This window comes from Hermetia illucens, chromosome 3 (genome assembly GCF_905115235.1).
Source record: "Hermetia illucens chromosome 3, iHerIll2.2.curated.20191125, whole genome shotgun sequence".
In the NCBI taxonomy this organism is placed as follows: domain Eukaryota; kingdom Metazoa; phylum Arthropoda; class Insecta; order Diptera; family Stratiomyidae; genus Hermetia; species Hermetia illucens.
In genome coordinates this window covers 15,358,859-15,381,011 of record NC_051851.1, presented here as the reverse complement: position 1 = coordinate 15,381,011, position 22,153 = coordinate 15,358,859, and the positions used below count along the sequence as shown (strand labels likewise).

At 40.2% G+C, this 22,153-nt stretch overlaps 1 protein-coding gene across 9 annotated transcripts in view; it reads right to left on the bottom strand.

Annotated features, from left to right (window-relative positions):
- LOC119650690 (sodium/potassium-transporting ATPase subunit alpha) overlaps window positions 1–22,153 on the bottom strand; it is a 146,530-nt gene that overhangs the window by 19,061 nt on the left and 105,316 nt on the right. For 6 of the 9 annotated variants that reach the window (XM_038053660.1, XM_038053653.1, XM_038053657.1 and 3 more), the window contains 6 exons: window positions 18,585–18,851; window positions 18,332–18,517; window positions 17,814–18,153; window positions 16,490–17,745; window positions 11,490–11,705; window positions 10,170–10,264 (listed from right to left, as the gene is read on the bottom strand). In XM_038053660.1, the coding sequence (XP_037909588.1) occupies window positions 10,170–10,264; window positions 11,490–11,705; window positions 16,490–17,745; window positions 17,814–18,153; window positions 18,332–18,517; window positions 18,585–18,851 (2,360 nt within the window). Of the gene's footprint in view, window positions 1–8,120; window positions 8,216–10,169; window positions 10,265–11,166; window positions 11,262–11,489; window positions 11,706–16,489; window positions 17,746–17,813; window positions 18,154–18,331; window positions 18,518–18,584; window positions 18,852–22,153 lie in introns of all 9 variants that reach the window. The other 3 variants (XM_038053656.1, XM_038053655.1, XM_038053654.1) reach the window with 3 other exon arrangements.

Genomic DNA, 22,153 nt, shown 5'->3' with positions numbered 1-22,153 from the left:
TAATATAGTACAAATCAAACAACACTTCTCTACAAGGATATGTAGTACAAAATGGGCCAATTTTTTTAGCATGTCAATCTTTCTGGCACATCTTGTACTACTATTTCGTATTAATCATTGCTGTAATAGTAGATATGTATACTTATAAGATTAACACACAAGAACACGTCATTATTAACCTAAACTACTATATTTAATAGAAGCCTGTGAACCTCAGGCCTTTCAGTTGAGAACTCCATTTTGTTTCTGAGACGGCTTCTGAACTTATGTCGCAAAAGATACTATAACGTACTTTTCACCTTTTCTTACTCACTAAAGGAAGTAGGAGAAATTTCATATAGCTAGAAGGAAAGTCGAATTATGGTCTAAAGAAAAATTTAAATAGTGTAGCAATAGTTAAGGAGGGGCACAAATGCAACTGCAATGTTTCTTATATAATATCACTACTTAAACTATCTACTGACGATTATTTTCTGAAACATATTAGATAGACGCATGACAAACTTACTCAAAATTCATTCAAATTCTGTCTATGAAAAAACACATTCCAGTTTTCTGGTTTATCTGATTTGTGAATTAAATTTCTGTTTCCATTAAAACATTCCTCTCGCTAGGTTTATGTTTCTAATGTTTTTTTTTTTCTAGGAGTTATATTGAGGTGAATTGCTGCTTGAATTACTGTTGTTCTGTCTGATTAAAGTAATGTAATAAAACGTGTGGCACTTAGAAAGTCCAGAAGACTTCAGTCGGCTAACACACTAAACGTCGAAACCTTAAGTCTATTAACTTATTCAGAGTATGTAGCAGTGTATAGTTCTGGTATTTCTTACTATTTCTGAAGAAACTAAATATGACATAAGCAAAGAAAAGATTGAATACTCAACACAAAAGGTAAGTTAAAACTGATGAGACGGTGATGAAATCCCTAATTCTTACAAAGAAACTACGAGTGACAGGATTAGTTGCATAAATTCGTGAAAACTAAATATAACTATTTGGTTAATCTTTTCCAAGACACAAAACGTACTCATATCTAATTGATTATACGTTTTCATGGTAAAAATTTTAAATTTCTTGGAAAAGATACATTTTCTTTGGGATAGAGGTTCGCTACAGTGAATCTAATTAGGATTGAGCACTCCTGATCAAACAAAATTTCATTCGCAATTAGTTATCAACGGAAAAGAGAGAGAATAATCAAAGTTAGATCATAGACCATAAAAAATGGCACACGACTACATATTAATATCCACGTAGTATTGGTTTGGATTCTCCAACAGGCATTCATTCTTCCAGTTTAAATTCATATACGATAAATTCTAGCCTGTTCCTGTCGACGAATGAGTAAAACGTCGGACATAACTTACCTTAAACTAAACTCAATTGTAATGGATTGATAACTGGACTTAATTGTAAAATATCATTTCTTCGAGAATACTATTTATAAATTATACATATATTAAGATAAGAAATTATTCCAAGAGAAATATGTAAAGAAATTCAAGAAAATCAAAGCGTTAGTAAGTAACATATTAGCTGAAGAGAAAAAAAATTAAACCGGCATGACGTACTAAATAATATCAACAGAAGATAATATAAACTAATTAAACCTCGTTCAGGGTTAAGTCCAAAAAATATCACGCAAGGGTCACCCACAACAGCCAATCAGGGGATATAAGACAAATCGTTTTCTCACTCTTTAGGTTATACAATAAGTTTGTTAAAAACTCAGCTCGAGTTTACTTAGCAACATCAAGTATGTAAAAAGAAAATTTTAAGAAAGAAATCACCTTCAAGATGATTATCTCATTTTTTTCTAGTTAATAACCTCAACGGATAAACCCTTTGTTTTAAATAACCTATGCCTTTTATGTAGATCCGAAACTACATCTGACCCATCTGGCAACTCTGTAACTTTTGGCAGGCATGTCAGATTGACTAATAACATACCGCGTTTGAAGCGTCAGTCCAAGACAATTTATAGCATGGAGGAGTACACTCCAAAAGAACGCGCTGAAACAATTCAGCTTCACATTCAAAATAAGCTCTCAATTGTGTTAACTCAACGTGCATTTCGTAAAAAAAAAAATAAAGTGAAAAGTGCTCCATCTAAAAGCACTTTGCAGCGTTTATAGGCAAAATTTATTAACCACCGTAGTCTCAGCAATAACAATCACGCATCCAGACAAGGTACAAGACGTTCCGTTGAAAATATTGAAGCCGTACGAGGCAGTATGGAGAAGAGAAGAGAATTATCGCCGTCCCCAGGAGTTAGGCATTGCAAGAACCACACTCAGGCGCATAATTCGTATCGATTTAAAAATGTTTCCGTACAAAATTCAATTGCAATGAACCAGAGTTTTGGCGAAAAATCATCATGTCAGACGTGACCCATTTTCAGTTAAATAGAGGCGTAAATAAGCAAAACTGTCTCTTCTACGCTACCGAAAATCCGCAATTAATTGAAGAACAGCCTCTCTTCGATCAAAAAGTGACTGTGTGGTGCGGTGTTTGTGCGGAAAAGGTCATCGGACCGTTCTTTTTCGAAAATGACGTTACCATCAATGGCGAGCATTATCGGGCCATGATTCGTGATTTTGTCATGCCAATCATCGAAGAAAATGGCATGGAAGGCTTCTGGTTTCAACAGGACGGAGCAACTTGCCACAATTCATGCGCTACAATCGATTTTTTCAACCCATTGTTCCCCGGAATTTTGAATGGCCGCCGAGATCACCAAATTTGACGCCACCAGACTGTTTTCTGTGGGGCTATCTCAAATCCAAGGACTCTAGTTCAACTCAAAAACAACATTTGACGCGAAATAGCTAGCATATCGGCCGAAACATTGGCCAAAACGATGGAAAACGCTAAAAAAGAGCACATTTGGCCATCAAAGCCGTGAACAGCGTCTTGGAGTAATGGGGACGAAGATATGGCATTGGACTAGTGGCGTGACACATTTTGATCACATCCGAAATAAGGATATCCGCGATCGATATGGGGTTGCACCGATCGTGGGAAAACTGCGAGTGAGGCGTCTTCGATGGTGCAGTCACGTAATTCGTGCTAACGAGAATGTGATTTGCCTTAAAGACACCGTAGAAAATATGCTCGAAAGCGTAATCTACAATTGACCTCTTCTTACAATAAAACGCAAGGATGTCCTATCGGAGAAATAATTTGGTTTCCGGCAAGCCCACTCAACGATCGACGCCATAAACGTGGCTTTGAAGCTGACTCGGGACACGATGTCGTCGTAACATTGGACGTTATAAATGCGTTCAATTCAGCCCGCTGGGAATGGATAACAAGCTCATTGGCTAAAATGAGTGTCTCTTATTCCTGTACTAAGCTACTTAAAAGTCACCTCTCGGAAAGGACTTTGCACGATACGGATGAGGGACCAAAGCAGTACGCCGTTATGGCAGTAATACCACATGGCTCAGTGCTAGGTTTTGTCCTGTGGAACGTGATGAATAATGGGATCCTTGTTCTTCCCTATTCAAGGGAGGCCACGATCATCAGCTTTGCGGATAATTTTGCCTTGGTTCTCGTCGTAAAGCAATCTGAAGATGGTGATGTGTACGCTAATGAAACCATCAACGCCATAAAAGTGTGGGTTGAGTTTGTTCAGTTTTGATTAACGTAGGAAAAGTAATACGATACTTATGGCGGGAGCTCCGGTTTAGAAGGAAGCACTAGCGTGTGAAAGCAATCGGAGGAGGGTAAATATGACTTACCGCTTAGTGACGGTAAGGGTGTGCAGAGCCTTCAGAACAATCTCTGGCGAGGAAGCATGTGTTATTGCAGGAATGATCCCGATAGACATACTGTCTGTATGAGAATAGGATAATGAATCTCCCTGAATAGGTGGAGTCGCTAGAAAAGTGACAGCAGCAGTAGGATAACTCGCAGAGGGACTGTTGCAGCGGTGAGATTAACTACCAACTGACCCAATTCTCGTCAGGGCATGATGGTTTCAGGAGGATCTCTACCGATTCACGTTGGATGATTCTCACTTTTGCACTGACTGTGGTTGTATATCTAAATATCCGGTGCATGTCACATTCTACTACCCACGATTTTGCTCAGAGAGGAGGGGCCTGGAAATCTATGAAAATTTGTATAAGCCCGAGGAACGACGTCGGAGAAAGGTTTACGTTAGAGGTAAACTGGTGCGCGGTGAACTCCGCAATCAAAAGGATTTAGTTGGAACTTGCAAAAGCGAAGCACGCACGGAGGGAGCGAAGAGCGAGACGCTTGCCCGCTTAAAGCGCAGTCCTCTTCACAAAGTAATGTTTCGAGGAGTTTTCGCGGGGAAGGAAATAGGGAAAAGTGGGGGTAGTTTTAGTGGATGAAAATACTACACTATACTGAAACCTTCTAAGATTTCTACTTTCAGTCACAAAAAAACAGACAGACAGAGAGATAGTCAACCGCTTTTAATCAAACCTTAAAAAGGAAGAGTTTGCTCGACTGTAGCTTAGCTTTTCATTTTAGAAAATAATGCGAAAATGAATTCCGAGGATCCAAACTAACAACAACCAGAGGCGGGGTATTATTTGAAGCAGGATGAGCACCAAACTTCGCCATGTTATGTCAATATCATGCTGGTCTCAAGCTTAGGTAAAGGAGGAGCGTTTGATGCAACGTATTTAGTAAAATCCGCAATAAGAGAGCAAGAGTTCGGTCACAAAGCGGCCTCTGCAACCCTCGAATCACCAAGCCGGATAAGCGGTACATCAACCGAGATACTAGGCTTTGGAATGATGATGTTGAAATGAAGGTCCGTGAAAAGAAACGCCTATACCACAAATTTCTCGACGATAAAACGTTTGCTACTTGGCAAATTTATAAGAATGCCAACCGGGAAGCAAAGGAAGCAGTCGCTGTCACCCGAGCCAACCATTACAAAAATCTTTACGATAAATTGGACATATGTATTGGGATGGCGAGACAGACCTGTATCGACTTGCTAAAAGCCGTAACGAACGTACACAGGATGCGTTGCGTTAATGACAAGAACGGTACTTTGCTTACCAACCGTCAAGCCGCAACGGGTAGATGGCGAGAATACTTCGAGCAGATTTCAACTGAAGAATTTCCTCATCCTCCATTTTCACAATCATTGCCGCATGCATTTGGATTAGTTCCAACTTTCAGCGCAACTGGTGCTCAGAGGTGGCGGCGAGGAAGATGGGGCGGCAACCCTATCGGCCAAACCAAAACCAAGTGACCGAGGAGAACCTCCATAGTGGTGGCACCGGGAGACGCTGTAATCACTTTGGTTTGCCGGCCGTGATTCAGTAGGCGAATGCTCCAAAGGCCTAATCAGGGCGATCAGACCCGAGTCTGCACGGGGACTCATCTGAAGTGGCAATTTGGTCACGAAACCTTACCAGGGGTATACTGGTACCATGGGAACCGGGAAAGCCCCTGGAGTCACATACTTCGGGTGAACTCCTGTTGTATGTAAGGACAGCTCGGTTATTTGCGATTGGTCCCCCTAGTTGGAGTTTCATGGTGGTTGTGGTTATGCTCAAGCGAGAAGAGACCTTCGGGGCTCGACGTGGTGTTGCGTATCAACACGGGTGCCGTACTCCATAATTCGGTAGAGATTTAGGTAATTCTTGCATCCACCAGTATGAATGCTAAGCCATGCACTTGATATAGCGGGGCTCTGATTGTGGTCACAAAATCAATCCGTGTCTGAAGAGGACCGTAGGATTAAGTCTCACGACAGGTGCCTACGTAAAACACCATGGGCTTCACTGTCAGCGCAACTAAAGTCGAGGAGGCAATAAAACGAATGAAAAAATGAAATGAATGAAAGCCACAGGACCTGACGATATTGCATCTGAGCTCTGGAAAACGAAGAGCTGGGACCCAACACTGTGGCTCAGTGAATTCTTTAATCGGGTTATTCAGGAAGGAAGAACACCATCTGACTGGCAAGAAAGTACCACCGTTCCAATATGGAAGAAGAACAAAGGTAGTCCAGCAGAATGTTCAAATTATCGTCCGATCCGGTTACTTTCCCATACCATGAAGATTTTTGAACGCATTCTTGACAACTGTATTCGCGAAATCATTGACATAACCGTGAATCAAGCCAGATTTGTCAAAAACTGCGGAACTACTGATGCAATACACGCTGCGCGGTTACTCATGGAGAAACACCTTGAGAAGCATCGCCCTCTTTACATTGCATTTTTGGATTTAGAGAAAGCGTTTGACCGTGTGCCACACGAACTCATCTGGTATGCTTTACGACAACACTTAGTGCCAGAAGAACTCGTCCGCTGGGTTCAACTGCTCTACCACGATCTGAAGAGTAAAGTTCGAAGTAGGGCGGGTGTATCAAAACTGCTTGGTGTCTCTGTTGGTGTTCATCAAGGAAACACCCTCTCACCACTCCTCTTTGTTCTCGTAATGGACACCGTCACATGGGATATCCAACGTCCAAAGCCCTATAGACTCCTTTACGCAGATGATGTTTTCCTAGCATCTAATAGCAAAAATGATCTCGAGCAACTTGTCCAAAAATGGAATGATCGCCTCATGCAACACGGTCTCAGATTGAATCAAAGAAAAATGAATTTTTGACGACCGATCCCCACAAAACGGGCACAATCACTGTCAGCGGCAGTGATCTGCCCAGAACTGAGCGATTTAAATATCTCGGGTCAATGTTATCAGCCAGTGGAGAACTGCGTAATGAAATTGCTTCACGCATTAATGTGACAGGATAAAGTGGTTTACCATAACTGGCGTTCTTTTTGATCGACGTATCAACGAACGTCTCAAATCTAAAATTTACCGCAATGTCATCCGTCCTGTCGCTCTCTATGATTCTGAGTGTTGGCCGACTATAAAAAACAGTGAACGGCGTCTTGCGGTAATGGAGACGAAGATGTTGCGTTGGACTAGTGGGATGACACGGTTTGATCACATCCGAAATGAGGATATCCGCGATCGTTATGGGGTTGCATTGATCGTGGAAAAGTTGCGAGAGGCGTCTTCGATGGCCATGTAATTCGTGCTAACGGGAATTCACTTGCCAAGATTGGTCCGAACATCGAAATCGATGGTAAACGACCATAAGGCAGGCCGAAACAACGATGGCCTGATACGCTGGATGGAGATTTAAAAGCCTCGAGATTGCAACCAGATCAGGCATTCGATAGAGCTAAATGGTGAAACCGATCACGACGAGCTGACTCCGCTTGTGAACGGGACAAAGGCTGAAGAAAAAAAAGATTGTAATGTTCAAATTCAACCCAAGCATAATTTGACACTACTGTCAAAATCATTAATATTGTGAAATATATTCTTTGATGTCGCTAAGTAAATCTTTCGCTTAACTTATAATTTTTACTCAATCCATGAAAACCACAACTTAATACATACTCAAAAACATAGATAAAAGGTCACACCAAAATTCAATTCCGGTAGTTCAAGAAAGCTATGACTATACGTGTTATATTTTTAATAGGTACACAATATATATATATATATAGAATAGAGATAGAAGAATGCCATACAAAATTATGCAAAGACAATACTAAAAGTGAGAGAGGCGGAGGGCATCAAGAATCAATTCAAGTAACCATTCGCCGCAAAGTACATATTCCCAAATTAGATCAGATTAGTTTGAAATCACTAGTGAAGGGTGAAGAAACTTTCAATTTGAAATATTTATTATACTTTTGGTTTTTTAATTGGAAATTTTGCATGTTAAGATTGTTTGAATGAACACTTGTTTACAAATAACGAATAATACAGATATTTCTGTTTCCTTGCCTTTCCTAGCCATTACATATGAAGAATTCTGAATTTGTTCTTTCTCTTTGTTTGTACTTTGTATCGGTTCATTACTGTATTCTTTTTTTTCGCTTTGCTCAATATGCTTTAGTTTTCAATTATATATGCATAAATTCAAGTAATAAATATGAAACAAAGATAAAAATTACAATAAAGAGCAGATACAAGAAGAAAGGTTTTTGGTAGAAACTTCGGATTACATTTTTCTTTGTTCTCCGAAAAGGAGTCAGATTTTTTGTTTTTCAAGTTTGATTCTTTTTTTCTGATGTACAACAGAAAATGGCGAATTTTACCTTTCATTGACAAGTTTATCGGCGAAAGGATTCCTCGGCCGTCTTTTCATAATATCAGATTCAGCTTCCTCATAGGCTAACGAGATAGCTGGTACCTATTGGTAACAGAATACAATCGCATGCTCGTATTTAATTTCCATTAACGTTATTTTGCATTTGTACATGAATCAGATGGTTAGTATTCTTATTATTATTATGTATATTTATTTTAGTATTTGGAGCCAACTTAGAAAAATTATCATAAATCAATTTTAGTATATAAGAAATGAAAGCCATTAAACAGATTTAGTATAATCCTCGTGATAAAATCGACTAAATTAACTGATACCTGAATAAATTTCGGTTTCAACTATAAACCTATGAATATGACAAACGAATTTTCTCATGTTGTACCATAAACTGGTGGTCACTTGCACCACAATCAAAAGACTAAGAATGGATGAAAATAAAATGAAAGTGATCTTTACATACTCGAATGACTGCCTATTTAATGGTTACTTGATAGTGCCTGCAGGATGGAACCAACAATTCAATTGCCTGTCTACACCAGACGAACAGCCTTTCTTTGTCGGGGAACTTAACGATACAACTAGTTGGTTTGCTATCAGCTAATGAATATTTATAATGATGTTTATTGGATGATAAATCTTCAAATAAAGTCGTAAAACAATACTCAATCAAACAAGCCGGATTAGAAAACTATATCCTTGAAAAATTAAATAAATGATCAATGTCTCGCAGTCACACAGATTAATATTTCCATATTTTAATGTAGTTTGAAATGAAAACAAAATACTAACACTCTCTTTCTAAATATTTTCCAAAAATGGTGAATGATGACGAAGACACAACAATCAATAAAGTGAATAATTTTGGTTGAAGGTTCTTGGATATATTCTCGATCAATACGTAACACAAAACAGGTATATCCAGGAACCTTCTTCAATGAAATCAAGATGAACAACACGTCCTCTATTACTCAGTGATCGAAACACAGTAAGCGATTGCTAACTACACGTACAATGCAGTACTTCCAATAGTTTGGGATGATGAATGTGAAATCATAACTTAATATTATATCAAACAAGTTATGTAACTTTGAAATAAGAGTAAAAAGTATATAGTATGATTTATATCAATGAATAAAAATTATACGCTTAAGAAAAAATGGAATAGAGAGCAAGAAAACCAACAATCTGAAATACTCTCAGTATTCGTGGATGTTTGTAAGGTGTAGTAGTGTGGAAATATGCTATCTATACATCCATCATTACTTCTTTCTAAATCATCAATCAACTTGAACAAGATTTCCTCGAATGTCTTTATAAATAGTGTAAGGGAATCAGTTATCAGTTCGATGTAATTCCTGGCCAAAACTGGTTAGAAATCCATGCAATCAACGGACCAACGTTACTCTACTACTTCAAATCACAACATCCTCCCTCATGTTCCGTTACGGTGGCAACCGTTCCACAAGAGAGCATCTCCTACTCTTAGATACAAAACTCCTAAAAAACGTTAATTTGTTAGTAGTCAAATATTACAGAATCTATAAAAACACGAGGAAATCTCATCACTGTTAATTCAACGTACGAAGGTGTAAATGCTTCCGTTTCTTCAAATTAATATCAACCATTTATAATAAATGTTACTTTCTACCCTGGAAAATTGTTATTATGTTAATTTCAGTTAATGTAAATTCCAGTACGAAATAAGCTATTGTAGAATAATTGAAAAGTATAAATGTTAATGTGTATTTCAATTAATAGAAAGATCAATTTCGATTGTGTTGGTTATTTGCCAATTTCTTCTCAAGATACAATAAACTTGAAATCATTTAACTCAACTCTAAATTACAGAACTAAAGGAGTAAATTAAACGCTGTTTAAAGGAAAAAATCGTGTATATATAGACAGTAATAGAAAATGTCTATGTACATATACAGATTTACGCAGCATAGATTTGTGTCAGAGTTAGTAGATTTGAAAAATAAATAAATTAAATAAATTAACTTATAAAATATTTCATAATAAATTGTTTTATAGGCACCTGGAATTTACTAGTTTGTCGTTTACAGGGTCACGTGGTGGACGCTTCATAATATCTGATTCAGCAGCTTCGTAAGCCAAAGAAATAGCTGGCACCTAGATTTTCGTTATGTTTGGGTTTATAAAAATCATTAGTGTTTGCATGATACGAAAAAAGTGATCATAAAAAATAAATAGTAACAATAAATAACTAAAATTAAATAAAATTGAGTTAGTTGGTCAGTTTTCAATTTCGCCCCGCATTGACAACTCTGTCTAAAATGAAAAATCTATTATCGTCTTAATCTAATCATTTCTAATCCTTGATTGAAAGCTATGGTAAATGAGTTAATTGCAATAGCTTAAATTATTCAATTGTCAGATGGAAAAACGATTTGATACTCTGGTTAAAAATGAAACAAAATAAGATCGCTGTTTTTACAATGATCTTTAAACGCATCTCTGAATGTTAGTTATGAAACAAGATCACTCCTTCGCCTGAATTATACAATAATTCATACGATAATTTTATCTAAAAGATGTCAAATCGAAAAATGACGTTTTAAACTAAAGAAAAAATTTTAAACCTTCAATTAAAATTTACCGTTGAGCTCACCAAATATTTTCACATTGGACCCCTGAGTAGATTAAATCTTTTTACCTCAATAATCAAAGGACATCTAGCAATAATTATGTTCTTTCCAATGCTATTTTATTTAAATCATGTCTACTAATAGATGACTATACGTAGTGACAGTCAATGTTTCTAGCGATTATCTCAGTAATTAGAAAGATATTTAGCAATATCATGATATTTAGGGGCAGCAAACTTTAAAGGCAAAACATATGGATTGATAATTTCCAATTAAATAATATTCAATTAAATTTTGAAATACCATATGCACTCCATGATATCAAAAAAGATGTTATTGAATGTCCCGTAAGAAACAGTCGAATGTTTTGCCTTACGAAAGGATAAACGCATTATCTATTGGCGGTGATTCTCTCAAGCGTTTTACCTTTCATTCACCAGTTTATCAAAATATGGATTTCTCGGCCGACGTTTCATAATATCTGACTCCGAATGCTCGTAGGCAAGTGCAATAGCTGGTACCTGGTATGGTTAGTTTTTAATTTAAATTTAAATTTTCAGATCCAAAAACTATCTGAATAATTGAAACTTCATAACCGTTTTCAAAGCACTGATTCACAGTGAGCTTTTCCTAGTTTCCTCTATACATGGCAAATAGTACATAATTGCCTTTTATATGTATGTACGCATTATTGTTTCTTACTCTACAATTAAGATTATCTTTGAAACAAAAAAAAAAGGTTAACTTACCATGTCTGTTCCTAAATCGATGCATAAAATTGTCACTGTACCCAATGGTAGAGGGATATCACAAAGAATGAAAGCTAAGAATGGCGAAATTTCAGGAATGTTAGATGTAAGGGTGTAGGCAATGGATTTCTTCAAGTTATCGAAAATCAATCGGCCTTCTTCCACACCAGTTACAATTGAAGCGAAGTTATCGTCGAGCAAAATCATGTCAGCAGCCTGTAAAATGGAAAAAATATGTTGTCAATGTTTCATCATCAAAATTAACTTGATTATAATTAAATAAATAGCAATTACTACAAGGTGTCCCGAAGTTCCCTTTAATTTGCTTCACCCACGGGCCGATCACTAGTCGCGTGCTTGTGAATTCAGTCGCTATGGAGCATTTCGCAAAAGTGGAAGATGCGTGCTGTGGAGGTGAATGTAACAACAAGTTTGGAAACCGGATGCGGAAAGTGAAACCTAGATACCGTATAGTATTAGCTCCGTGATTTTCTTCAGATTTTCGGTTGAATAGCTTCTGAGAACGAATCCACGAAATAAATGAACACTTCACCCTCCCCCCTTTTGTATCAGATATCAGAACTGAGACCTGTTTCAAAATGAGACCTTTCATTTGATACTCCACATGATTATTTTTGGTGAGAAAAAAATACTCCCCCCTTTTGTGTGGAGCATACACCCCTTAAACAACGAGACAATGTTACTCACTGCATTGGTTGGGGATAAAAGTTCCCGCCTTCTTGTCAAATTTTATATAAATAGGAGTAACCGTTTCTGGGGCAGGTGCTTGTGACAGACAGAAGAGAAATACTGCGCAGTGGTGACTCTCGACATCGACAATTGCGTTCAATTCTACCAAATGGAACCGTATAATCGAAGCGCTCAACGCGGCACAAAAGCCAAACTATATATTAAGTATTATCTTCGACTATCTCCGACATCGGAATCTATTTTACGATTCGGACGGAGGACCGAAGTAGGACGATATAACGACAGGAGTTCTGCAGAGATCTGTCAGCTTCAAGCTGCATATCGGGTAAGTCCGAAAATGCTGCGCTTACCGGACAACATCTTATGCAGTTGAAATAATAAAAACTTGTTGTTTCTTTTTCGTTGTTGTTAGCACTGATGAAGGGAACAAGTGGTTCCCGAAATATCGGTATTTGCAAGAATAAATATCCACACCAACAAAAAAGAAAGTTTTTATTATTTCAATTAATTAATCGTTGGAAACACCGCATAATTTCACTCAGATCTTATGCAGCAGCATATGTAATTGCCAATGAGGCAAGCCGTTTGTACGAGAAGCTAGAAACGAGCCTAAACGAACCTAAGCAAACGAAGTGAGCGAATGAGGTCATTGGCTGCATGGGGGGCAACTTGGGACCAGACGACAAATGGGCGGTGGACACATAGGCGTATTCCAAACGTGAAACTTCAGTGAGACGATTTAGGATTTGACTTAGTTCTTAACCGGACACCGGGGGTGGAGGAAACTGAAACTTCAGTGAGAGGAATTAGGATTTGACTTAATTCTTAACCGGACACGGGGGGTACCGAAAATTCCTCTATAGGTTCGGTTTGGATGAACTCCTTGATTGTCCTACGTGTGAGGGTGCAGCCGAAGATGCGTAACATGTCTTCTTCAACTGCCCAAGATTTGCAACCTCAAGGAAAAACCTCGAAATTGAATGGAGAATCTGATAAGGTACATGGCCCGGTACAATCGAATTCAGCATGGGAGGCGATAGTTACAGCGGTGAAATAGATACATTAGCGACTAAAAGAAGCAGAAACGCAACGGAGGCATAGAAGGGAAGCTACTGCAATCAACACTACAAACAGTGGTAGCAGTTCATTCATACAGAGTGAACAGTTAAAAACAGTTGACAACCAGGCTGTTCCGGTTAAGCAATACCAGAACAGTGGTCCCGCAGGGAGAATGTGGAAAAAATATTGGAGGTTTTAGTCCGACATATGCGTCCTCGATGCCAGATACGTATCCACGATGGATTTCCCCAAAATAAAACAGACGAACACACAGGCAGACAGTAAACCCATTTTGTTTTGCATAAAACCTTAAAAGCAATAATCCTGCCGTTATAGTACGGCGAATACTACATGACTACAAAAATTTAATACAACTGGTTCAAGAATTAACGCGCACAGATAGCGTCAACAGGCTTAACTTCGACAACCAGGTTGAATCACTTTCATCCGTCAGCAACGTTTTGTTCTCAGATGACAAAGATTTTCACCTTAACGACCACGTAATAATAACAAAATTGCCGTTATTGGAGTTCACGCAGTAACTGTTAAGGTACGGATAATTAAAAATTTTTTCATTCCACCTTTGGAAGATTTTGTTGGTTTTCATCGAAACACGTGGTTCCAGCCAGATGCAACAACATCTTACACATCTATTCTGTCTAAATGTTCGACGTTCAGGCAAGGCCAGCACAGCCTTGACAGCATAGTAGAGGATAACGGGAGATAAAAGTATTGACGACAATGAGAGTGCACTTATAAGAGAGGGGTCCCAAACCCCGCACATTGAACCGAAATCCGCTCCTGTAGCTAGTAGATCTGCACCAGTGAGAATCATACGAAACTAGGAGATTAGGCAAATAGTCCATCGATGGGAAACGCCGGCGGACTAGTTGCGAATCAAAGTGCGCAAAGAAACTTGATCTATGTAAACTTAAAATCAGGACACTAATAACTCGAATAACTGGTCACTGTCTTCATACGATGGTAGCCCATATTGAAAATCCGAGAAGGCCTTCCACATAATATTGGACTACTCTGCACTCATGTCGTGGAAATCCTTGGCCTTGGGGAAAACAAACTCTAAATAAAGGCCCGATTAGATGCCGCTAGTAAATTAGTTCCTCAGCCAAACGAGACGAAAAAAGAGGGGCCCATGGACCAAAAAAAGGGAGTAAGTTGCTCTCCATTTGGTCCAGTCCGACGTTAAGTGAGTGATGACTTATGATCCCCCAACCTTTAAACAAAAACTCAAGCTCCGGTCACACTTTGGTGTGAAGCGTCTCATCTATTACTCCGTGGCGGTGCTGTCAAGCCTGATAAGAGATTGGGTGACACTAACCATAGATATAAAACTCCGAAAGAAAAAATGGAAACAAAATAGAATAGACTTCAGCCCTCCTGGATTAGGTGTTGGCGAGGGGTAACTATCTGTTCCATAAAAACTTTATGAGCTTATGAGTTCCAGAACTGGAAAGATTAGGATCAAACATCGGCAACCATCTCGGCAAAAAATATGAACAATTTTATTTAATCTTGGAACGTTCGAACACTGTTAAGTTTGAGATGTATCAAAAGGCCTTCTTCAGGAAGTTGTGGAATATAACGTAAACAACCTGATGAAATTAGTTTCCACGTCTTCAATGTCGTCTAGTAAAATTAATAACTTCATTTAGGCAAAATTCAATTGGCATCCAAAATCGTCTAAACAATGGAACCCATTCTCAGATTAATGATTCCATAAAGGAAGGAAATTATTTTATCCGTTATTGTAAATCCATAATTATCATTCTGGTCAAATAGTTCATTATCTGACGAGAATCCTAATCGAGCATGACTACCTTGATCGACTTATACCAGCGAATTGGAAACATTATTCGAACAAATTTGTGCTCTCAAAAAACCGAGCCATCAGGCATTCACACTAGAAGTGTACCACAGACCATTTTGGTACTGACAATCATGAGGGTCGATAGCGTTCGAAGCGATTTAATAAGATTGAGAGTCGTCGTTTCTCGCGGTGATTCGGAGTTATTCCCATTCAAAACTTTATCAACCAGCAACCTACATTGCTTGGATTATGCCTTAAATGGAACAACAGTAACTAATCCATGGGAAACCTAAAATTTGTGTGGAAAAAATCACGGAACCGTTCTTTAAGGATGACACTATAGCATTCAACCGGCAATTGCGAAAGGTTAGACAAACTTTACCAAGAACGACTAGCAAGTACAGATTAAGTTATGGCATATTTGAGGAAAGCAGACAATGCCACATTGACATGGTATTTCTCAGAAATAAAGACGCAAAGCTTCTTTTGTTTTTGCTATTAACAGGTGCGATGGTCGAGGTAGTTGAATGTTGTCCTGTTTATCGCGTTACTCCAGTTTAAAATTGCTGTCTTCATGGATATTTGCGTTTGTCTTCTTACTTGATTCCCTGCTGTAGGTTTATCACTTGCACACCATTCAGTATTATGATAATGAAACTTAAGCAGTCTCATTAAAAATAAAACGGGGGAATTAATAGAAATAAGAAGGAATAGGTTGCTTGAATGCCATATACTTCACGAAAAGGAGTAAAGAGATACCAGTGCTCAGAAGAGGATAGTGTATGAAATCTCACACTGGTGCCCCTTGGCTTAGAATGTCGAGTGCATTTATCCTTCTCTATTCAAGCGAAACAATATATTCTATACTCTCAGTGGTCCAGGTCCTTACTAATAGCGCCCAATGTAGCACCCACGAATTTAGATCTATTCTGAATGATAGCATCGTATTATACTAGAAAATTGACAATTCTTCTTCCTTTTCTTTAGCCTTTGTTCCGTTTACAAGCGCAGTCGACTCATCCTGATCGGTTGTGCCATTTTGCTCTGTCATTTGCCTGATCAGGATACATTCGCGAGGGTTTCAAATCATCAGCTGGCGTTGTTTCGGCTGGCTTTTTGGTTGTTTACCATCGACTTCAATGTTCAGACCAATCTTGGCAAGTGAATTCTTGTTAACCGAAATTACTTGATCATACCATCGGAGACACCTCTCTCGCAATTTTCCACGATCACAGCAATCCTATATCAATCACGGATATCCTCATCTCGGAAGTGAAAATTTCAACAAGAACAGAACACTTCGATTCCTTCGCATCTATACGAAGAGTTAAAACCCCAGATTCCCATTAAATCGTATCCATTCTTATGTAGAAAAAAAGCCTTATAATAAAAAAGTACTCACCTGTTTTGATACATCAGAACCAGCAATACCCATAGCAACACCAATATCAGCTTTTTTCAACGCAGGCGAGTCATTTACACCATCACCAGTTACAGCAACAATAGCACCCATTCGCTGACAGCCTTCAACAATAATCAATTTCTGTTGTGGTGATGTTCGAGCGAATACAATTTCAGTGTGATAACGTAAGATTTCATCCAACTGATCGGATGTAACATCTCGCAATTCTGATCCGTGTACAACAGCTGCCTTAGCTTCACGTGGATTCACTTCAGAAACAGGAATATTAAGCCTTTGTGCGATATCTTCAACAGTTTCATTGCCTTCCGAGATAATACCGACTGATTTTGCAATAGCTTTAGCTGTAATTGGATGATCACCAGTAACCATGATGACTTTAATACCAGCAGAACGACACTTGGCAACAGCATCAGGGACAGCAGCTCGTGGAGGATCAATCATAGACATAAGACCAACGAAACGTAGGTTGTCAATTGGGAAATTTACATCGTCCGTGTTGAATTTATAGCCAGTGGGGTACTTGTCAGATGGCAACATAAAATCACAGAATCCCAAAACACGTTCACCCAAGCCTCCCAGTTCCAAGTAGGCGTTGTTAAAAGCTTCCTTCATTTCTTCATCCAAAACCTTTTCCTTTCCGTTGATAAAAATGCTAGAGCAACGTTCCAAAATACGTTCTGGTGCACCCTTCATTACAAGCAAATATCGGGGATCGCTAGGATCTTCAGTCTCATGGATAGATACTTGGTACTTATTAGTGGAGTTGAATGGAATTTCGGCAATTTTCCTGTTCCTCTTACGAATCGACATAACATCTCCTAAGGCCAATTCCATACATTTCAACAAAGCAGCTTCCGAAGCGTCACCACTGACTTCCTTCTTCAAAATTGGAACACCTTCTTGGCCTCCCTTGAATTCAGCTCGATTGCAGAGAGTGGCAATTCGTGACAAAGCTTTAAATCCGGGGCTAGTCCTATCGTATTGGACACCAGATTGATCCTCAGTGGTATCGGCTTCAATGATTTGATTATCAAACCACATGTGAGCGACAGTCATACGATTTTGGGTTAGTGTTCCAGTCTTATCAGAGCAAATGGTTGAAGTAGATCCCAAAGTTTCTACAGCTTCCAAATTCTTCACCAAACAATTTTTCGATGCCATACGTTTCGCGGTCAGCGTCAGACATACAGTCACAGTGGCCAAAAGACCTTCAGGTACATTAGCGACGATGATACCTATGAAAGAGAAAATCAAAAAATCATTAATCTTTTCTAATTTAACCGGGCGATCGACATCAACATACCAATCAAGAAAATGACAGCATCCAACCAGTGATAACCCAAAATAAAGGCAATAACGAAGAAAGTAACACCGAGGAACACAGCCACACCCGTGATCAAATGAATGAAATGATGAATTTCCTTAGCAATGGGAGTTTCACCAGTGTCCAAGCCAGATGCCAATCCAGCAATACGTCCCATGACAGTATTGTCTCCGCAACTGATGACAACACCTTTTGCTGTACCTTCCACAGCATTTGTCGAGAAAAAGGCCAGATTTTTCGTTTCCAATGGATTCTCATGAGTAAATTCAGGTCCACGCGATTGAGGTTCAGATTCGCCAGTCAAAGATGAATTGTCCACCTAAAAGTCGAGTTTCTTAAGTTAGTAGGGTCAAATTTTAAATTATTTATCTAATATAGGCTAAGCACGTTTTCAATAAAATTATAGTAACAAAAGAACAATTACACAAGCAGCCCTAGAAGATTGGCTCACGATATTTCCTTCCAATGAGGATTTAACAAATATAATTTCAACAAACCTTGAAGTTCCTGGCTTCAATAATTCGAACATCAGCAGGAATTCGATCACCGAATTTCACCTCAACAACATCACCCAACACAATATCTTCAGCGCGTAACGTCAATTTTTCACCCTCTCGGATCACAGTAGCAAATTGGGGCACCATGTTTTTGAATGATTCCATAATTTTCGAACTTTTCGATTCCTACAATGAAAATTGGAAAACATAATTGGCTACCATTTCCTCAGGGAAAATATTGTATTTTACTTACCTGATAATATGAGAAAATACCCGTGACTATAACTACAGCAGCAAGTACAATACCCAGATACAAATTATCATCCGAAGGCTCTTCACTTGTACTGGCTTGAATTGAGTAAGCAATAAAACATAGAATAGCTCCGATCCATAGTAGCAGGGCAAAACCACCGAATAAATTTTTACAAAATTTAACCCATTCTGGTGTGGTTTTTGGTGGTGTCAACGCATTTGGTCCATCACGTTCAAGGTTCTCCTTAGCTTTGGCGTGACTTAAACCCTGAAATTTTAAAGGAAAATTTGTAATTTGAGGTGCAACACAAGACAAATGCACAATTAAAGCTGATAGATTCTGATCGAAGAATTAGCCAAGTTATACACAAAAGGTGAAGTGGGTTTATATTAAAAAACATAATGAGGGCCACCTCTGAGGGAAGCCATGTCCATTAGTGTCGGTTTAGGAGCCTATTTGTGTATGACGCGGAAAGTTTGTCTGGCGGTTGTTACATCGGGAAAACAAAATTGGTGTTTCCAATAGAATTACAGCTTTGGAATCATTGAAAATGTTGCAGAAGCATTTTAAGGAGTCATTCAATGATGGTCATTAGCTTGCGGAAATTTGACCTCATGCGACTCGTCCATTCACCTCTGTTAAAGGCGATAACATCGGAGAGGTTAGGGATCTAGGAAAGACCGTCAACCGAATTAGGCGGTCGCAGAAGGATACCTCATGCTGGAGCTAAAGAAGACGAACTATAAAACAGCGGAGAAATTCCTCGATCAGGTGGAAAAATCCCTTGGCCAGCAGGCTGAAGTAAGGGCCAGACGGCAGGAGGTAACTCTCGAGTGCAATGACATCGATGAGGTTACCACGAAGGAGAATGTCCACGCAGCAGTGGAAAAGGGGTTCGAGCTTCCGGGACTACAGGAGTCAGCAGTGAAATCGATGCGAAAGGCTTATGGGGGGACGCATGCTGCTAGCAGAGACAGCGTCCAAAATACTAGCGGCGGGCAGAATGAAGATAGGCTGGGTCAACTATCAGCTCAGAGAGCGAGTAGACATGAAGAGATGCTTGAGGTGCCTCGACTTTGGGCACATAGCCGCAGCATGCACCAGCGCCCACGATAGATCAAAGCGGTGCGCCAAGGAGTGCACAGCTGACCCGAAATGCATGCTGGGTGAAGGAAAGGAGGACATCGACAACCGATATATTACTGGCAGTAGCAGATGTCCAGTATTCAAGAGAGCGTTAAATACAAGGCCCAAATGAGATTGATTCAAATCAATCTCAACAATTGTGAGGCGGCGTAAGCCCTCCTTTCACAGACCATCCGAGAGAAGGAAATTGACGTTGCCATTGTTTGTGAACCCTATCGCAACTATGGTGGTGGTGTCTGGACCAAGGACCAGACCGGTAAAGCAGCGATATGGGCGTGCGGCGGTCAGGCCATTCAGCCATTCAGGAAGTTATGTAACATCCGGAAACTGATTTCATGAGAGCAAAGGTGGGCGGAATTCATGTCTACAATTGTTACGTTCCTCCTACGGCAATACGTGCGCAGTACGAGGAGATGCTGCACCATTTGGTGCTGGACGCAAGGAGTCATACCCCGAAAATCAAAGCGGGTGTCTTCAAGTGGCGGGTTAAATGCAGAAAGCGAATAGGGAGGCCGGGCTGGACGACGAGGGCGTTCGAGCAGGATACGTTCTCTGACGCTCTGGCGGGTCATAACGACCTAAATGGCACGGCGACCGAAATGGCATCGAGAATCACGCGATGGGTGACCGAGGCATGCGATGCTACTATGCCCCGAAAGCAAACAGCCAAACTATTGGTGGAATAGCGAAATCGCGGAGCTAACACCGGCAGGCCATCGAGCAAGAAGGCAGTTCCAGCGATCCAAGGGAAGACCCGATCACGAGGAGTGCGAACGGGATTATAGGATGTTGTGTGGCAGAATAAAGGAGGCCATCGTAGGGGCAAAAGATATTGCTTTAGGCGACTGTGTGTAGATGCCAATATAAACCCCTGGAGCATGGCCTGCAGGCTACTTATGAAGAAGTTACAGGAGCAAAGGTCGCCTCAGGTGGCCTGTCCACGGCTTCTACAAAAAATCGTAAGAACCGTCTTTCCTCACCATACGGAGAGCAGAGATCAAACGGAGGCCCAATTCGAGGTGGATGTAATACCTCGCGTCACCGAGGAGAAACTGCGGAAAGTCTGCGGAAGGATTGGCGATGGCAAGGCAAGGCAAGGCATAATTCCTCCACAATGGAAAAGGTAAAAACTGGTGTTGCTGCCTAAACCAGGCAAGCCACCGGGGGACCCAGCATCCTATCGGCCTATTTTTCGACACTATGGGGAAGATGGTCGAGCGCATCATCCACAATAGATTGCTCCCAATCGTGGAAGACGGGAATGGTCTTACGGATGAACAATATGGGTTCCGGAAAGCACGCTCTACTGTTGGCGCGGATGTAAAAAATGCATTCAACTCCGCCAACTAGGACTGCATTAAGGAGTCATTGGCCAGAATTAATGCACCTGGTTACTTGACTAAGCTAATCGAGAGTTACCTGTCGGCCAGAACTCTTTGGTACGGAACGGACAACGGGCCCAATGAATACATCATTACAGCGGGGATATCACAAGGTTTGGTGTTGGGCCCTCTACTCTGGAATGTGATGGGATGCTCTTGCTTCCCGTAGCAGAGGAGGCCACGTTGGTCGGTTTTGCAGGGTGACTTGGCCATAGTGATCGTTGCAAAACTCCTGGAGGATGTGGAGGTTTACCCCACCGAGCCGGACTGAGCCTGGCGAAGGAGGAAAAAACGGAGGCAATCTTCATTGCAAATCACCAGAAAACAAATACGATCAATCTGTGGGTTGGAAGCCATATAATCGTCTCAAAGCCGACCACCAAATACCTTGGCGTGACTCTCGATGCCAGGCTGAATTTCAAAGGGCATATATCGTACGCCTGTGAAAAAGCCGCAAAAGCCACTACGGCCTTTGCCAGGATGATGCCGAACGTAAGTGGGCCAAAACAGTGCATCAGGCTGTTGATAGCTGGGGTTGGGCGTTATTGTTGTACGCATCGCCTGTGTGGACGGAGCCTTGGACAACATACACAACTGGAGGAAGATAAATTCTGCCTATCGTCTGATTTCGAACTATTTCGGATGATGCGGTGTTTGTAATCGCAGGGATGGTCCCTATTGACCTATTAACGAGAGGTCCATCAGGAACAGAAGCAGATCACTGGCGAACGGCAAGAGAGGAGGTCCCATAGACTCTGGCAACAACGGTGGGACGAGTCGTCGAAGGGTCGATGGGCATACAACCTTATTTCTAAAATTAGGGAATGGCTTGACCGACGACACGGGGAAGTGAACTATCACCTCAAGCAGTTTCTCACTGGACACTTAAAACTTAATCCGGGAAATGCTCAGGACAGAGGCAAACAGGCCTTCGGTCATCGAAACAATTGTGCGGATACAAACCCAACTCCTGAGAGAAACACGCGCAAGAAGAGCGCAGAGAAATGGAGAGGCTGTATCCTAAAGACAGAATGGAGCTGT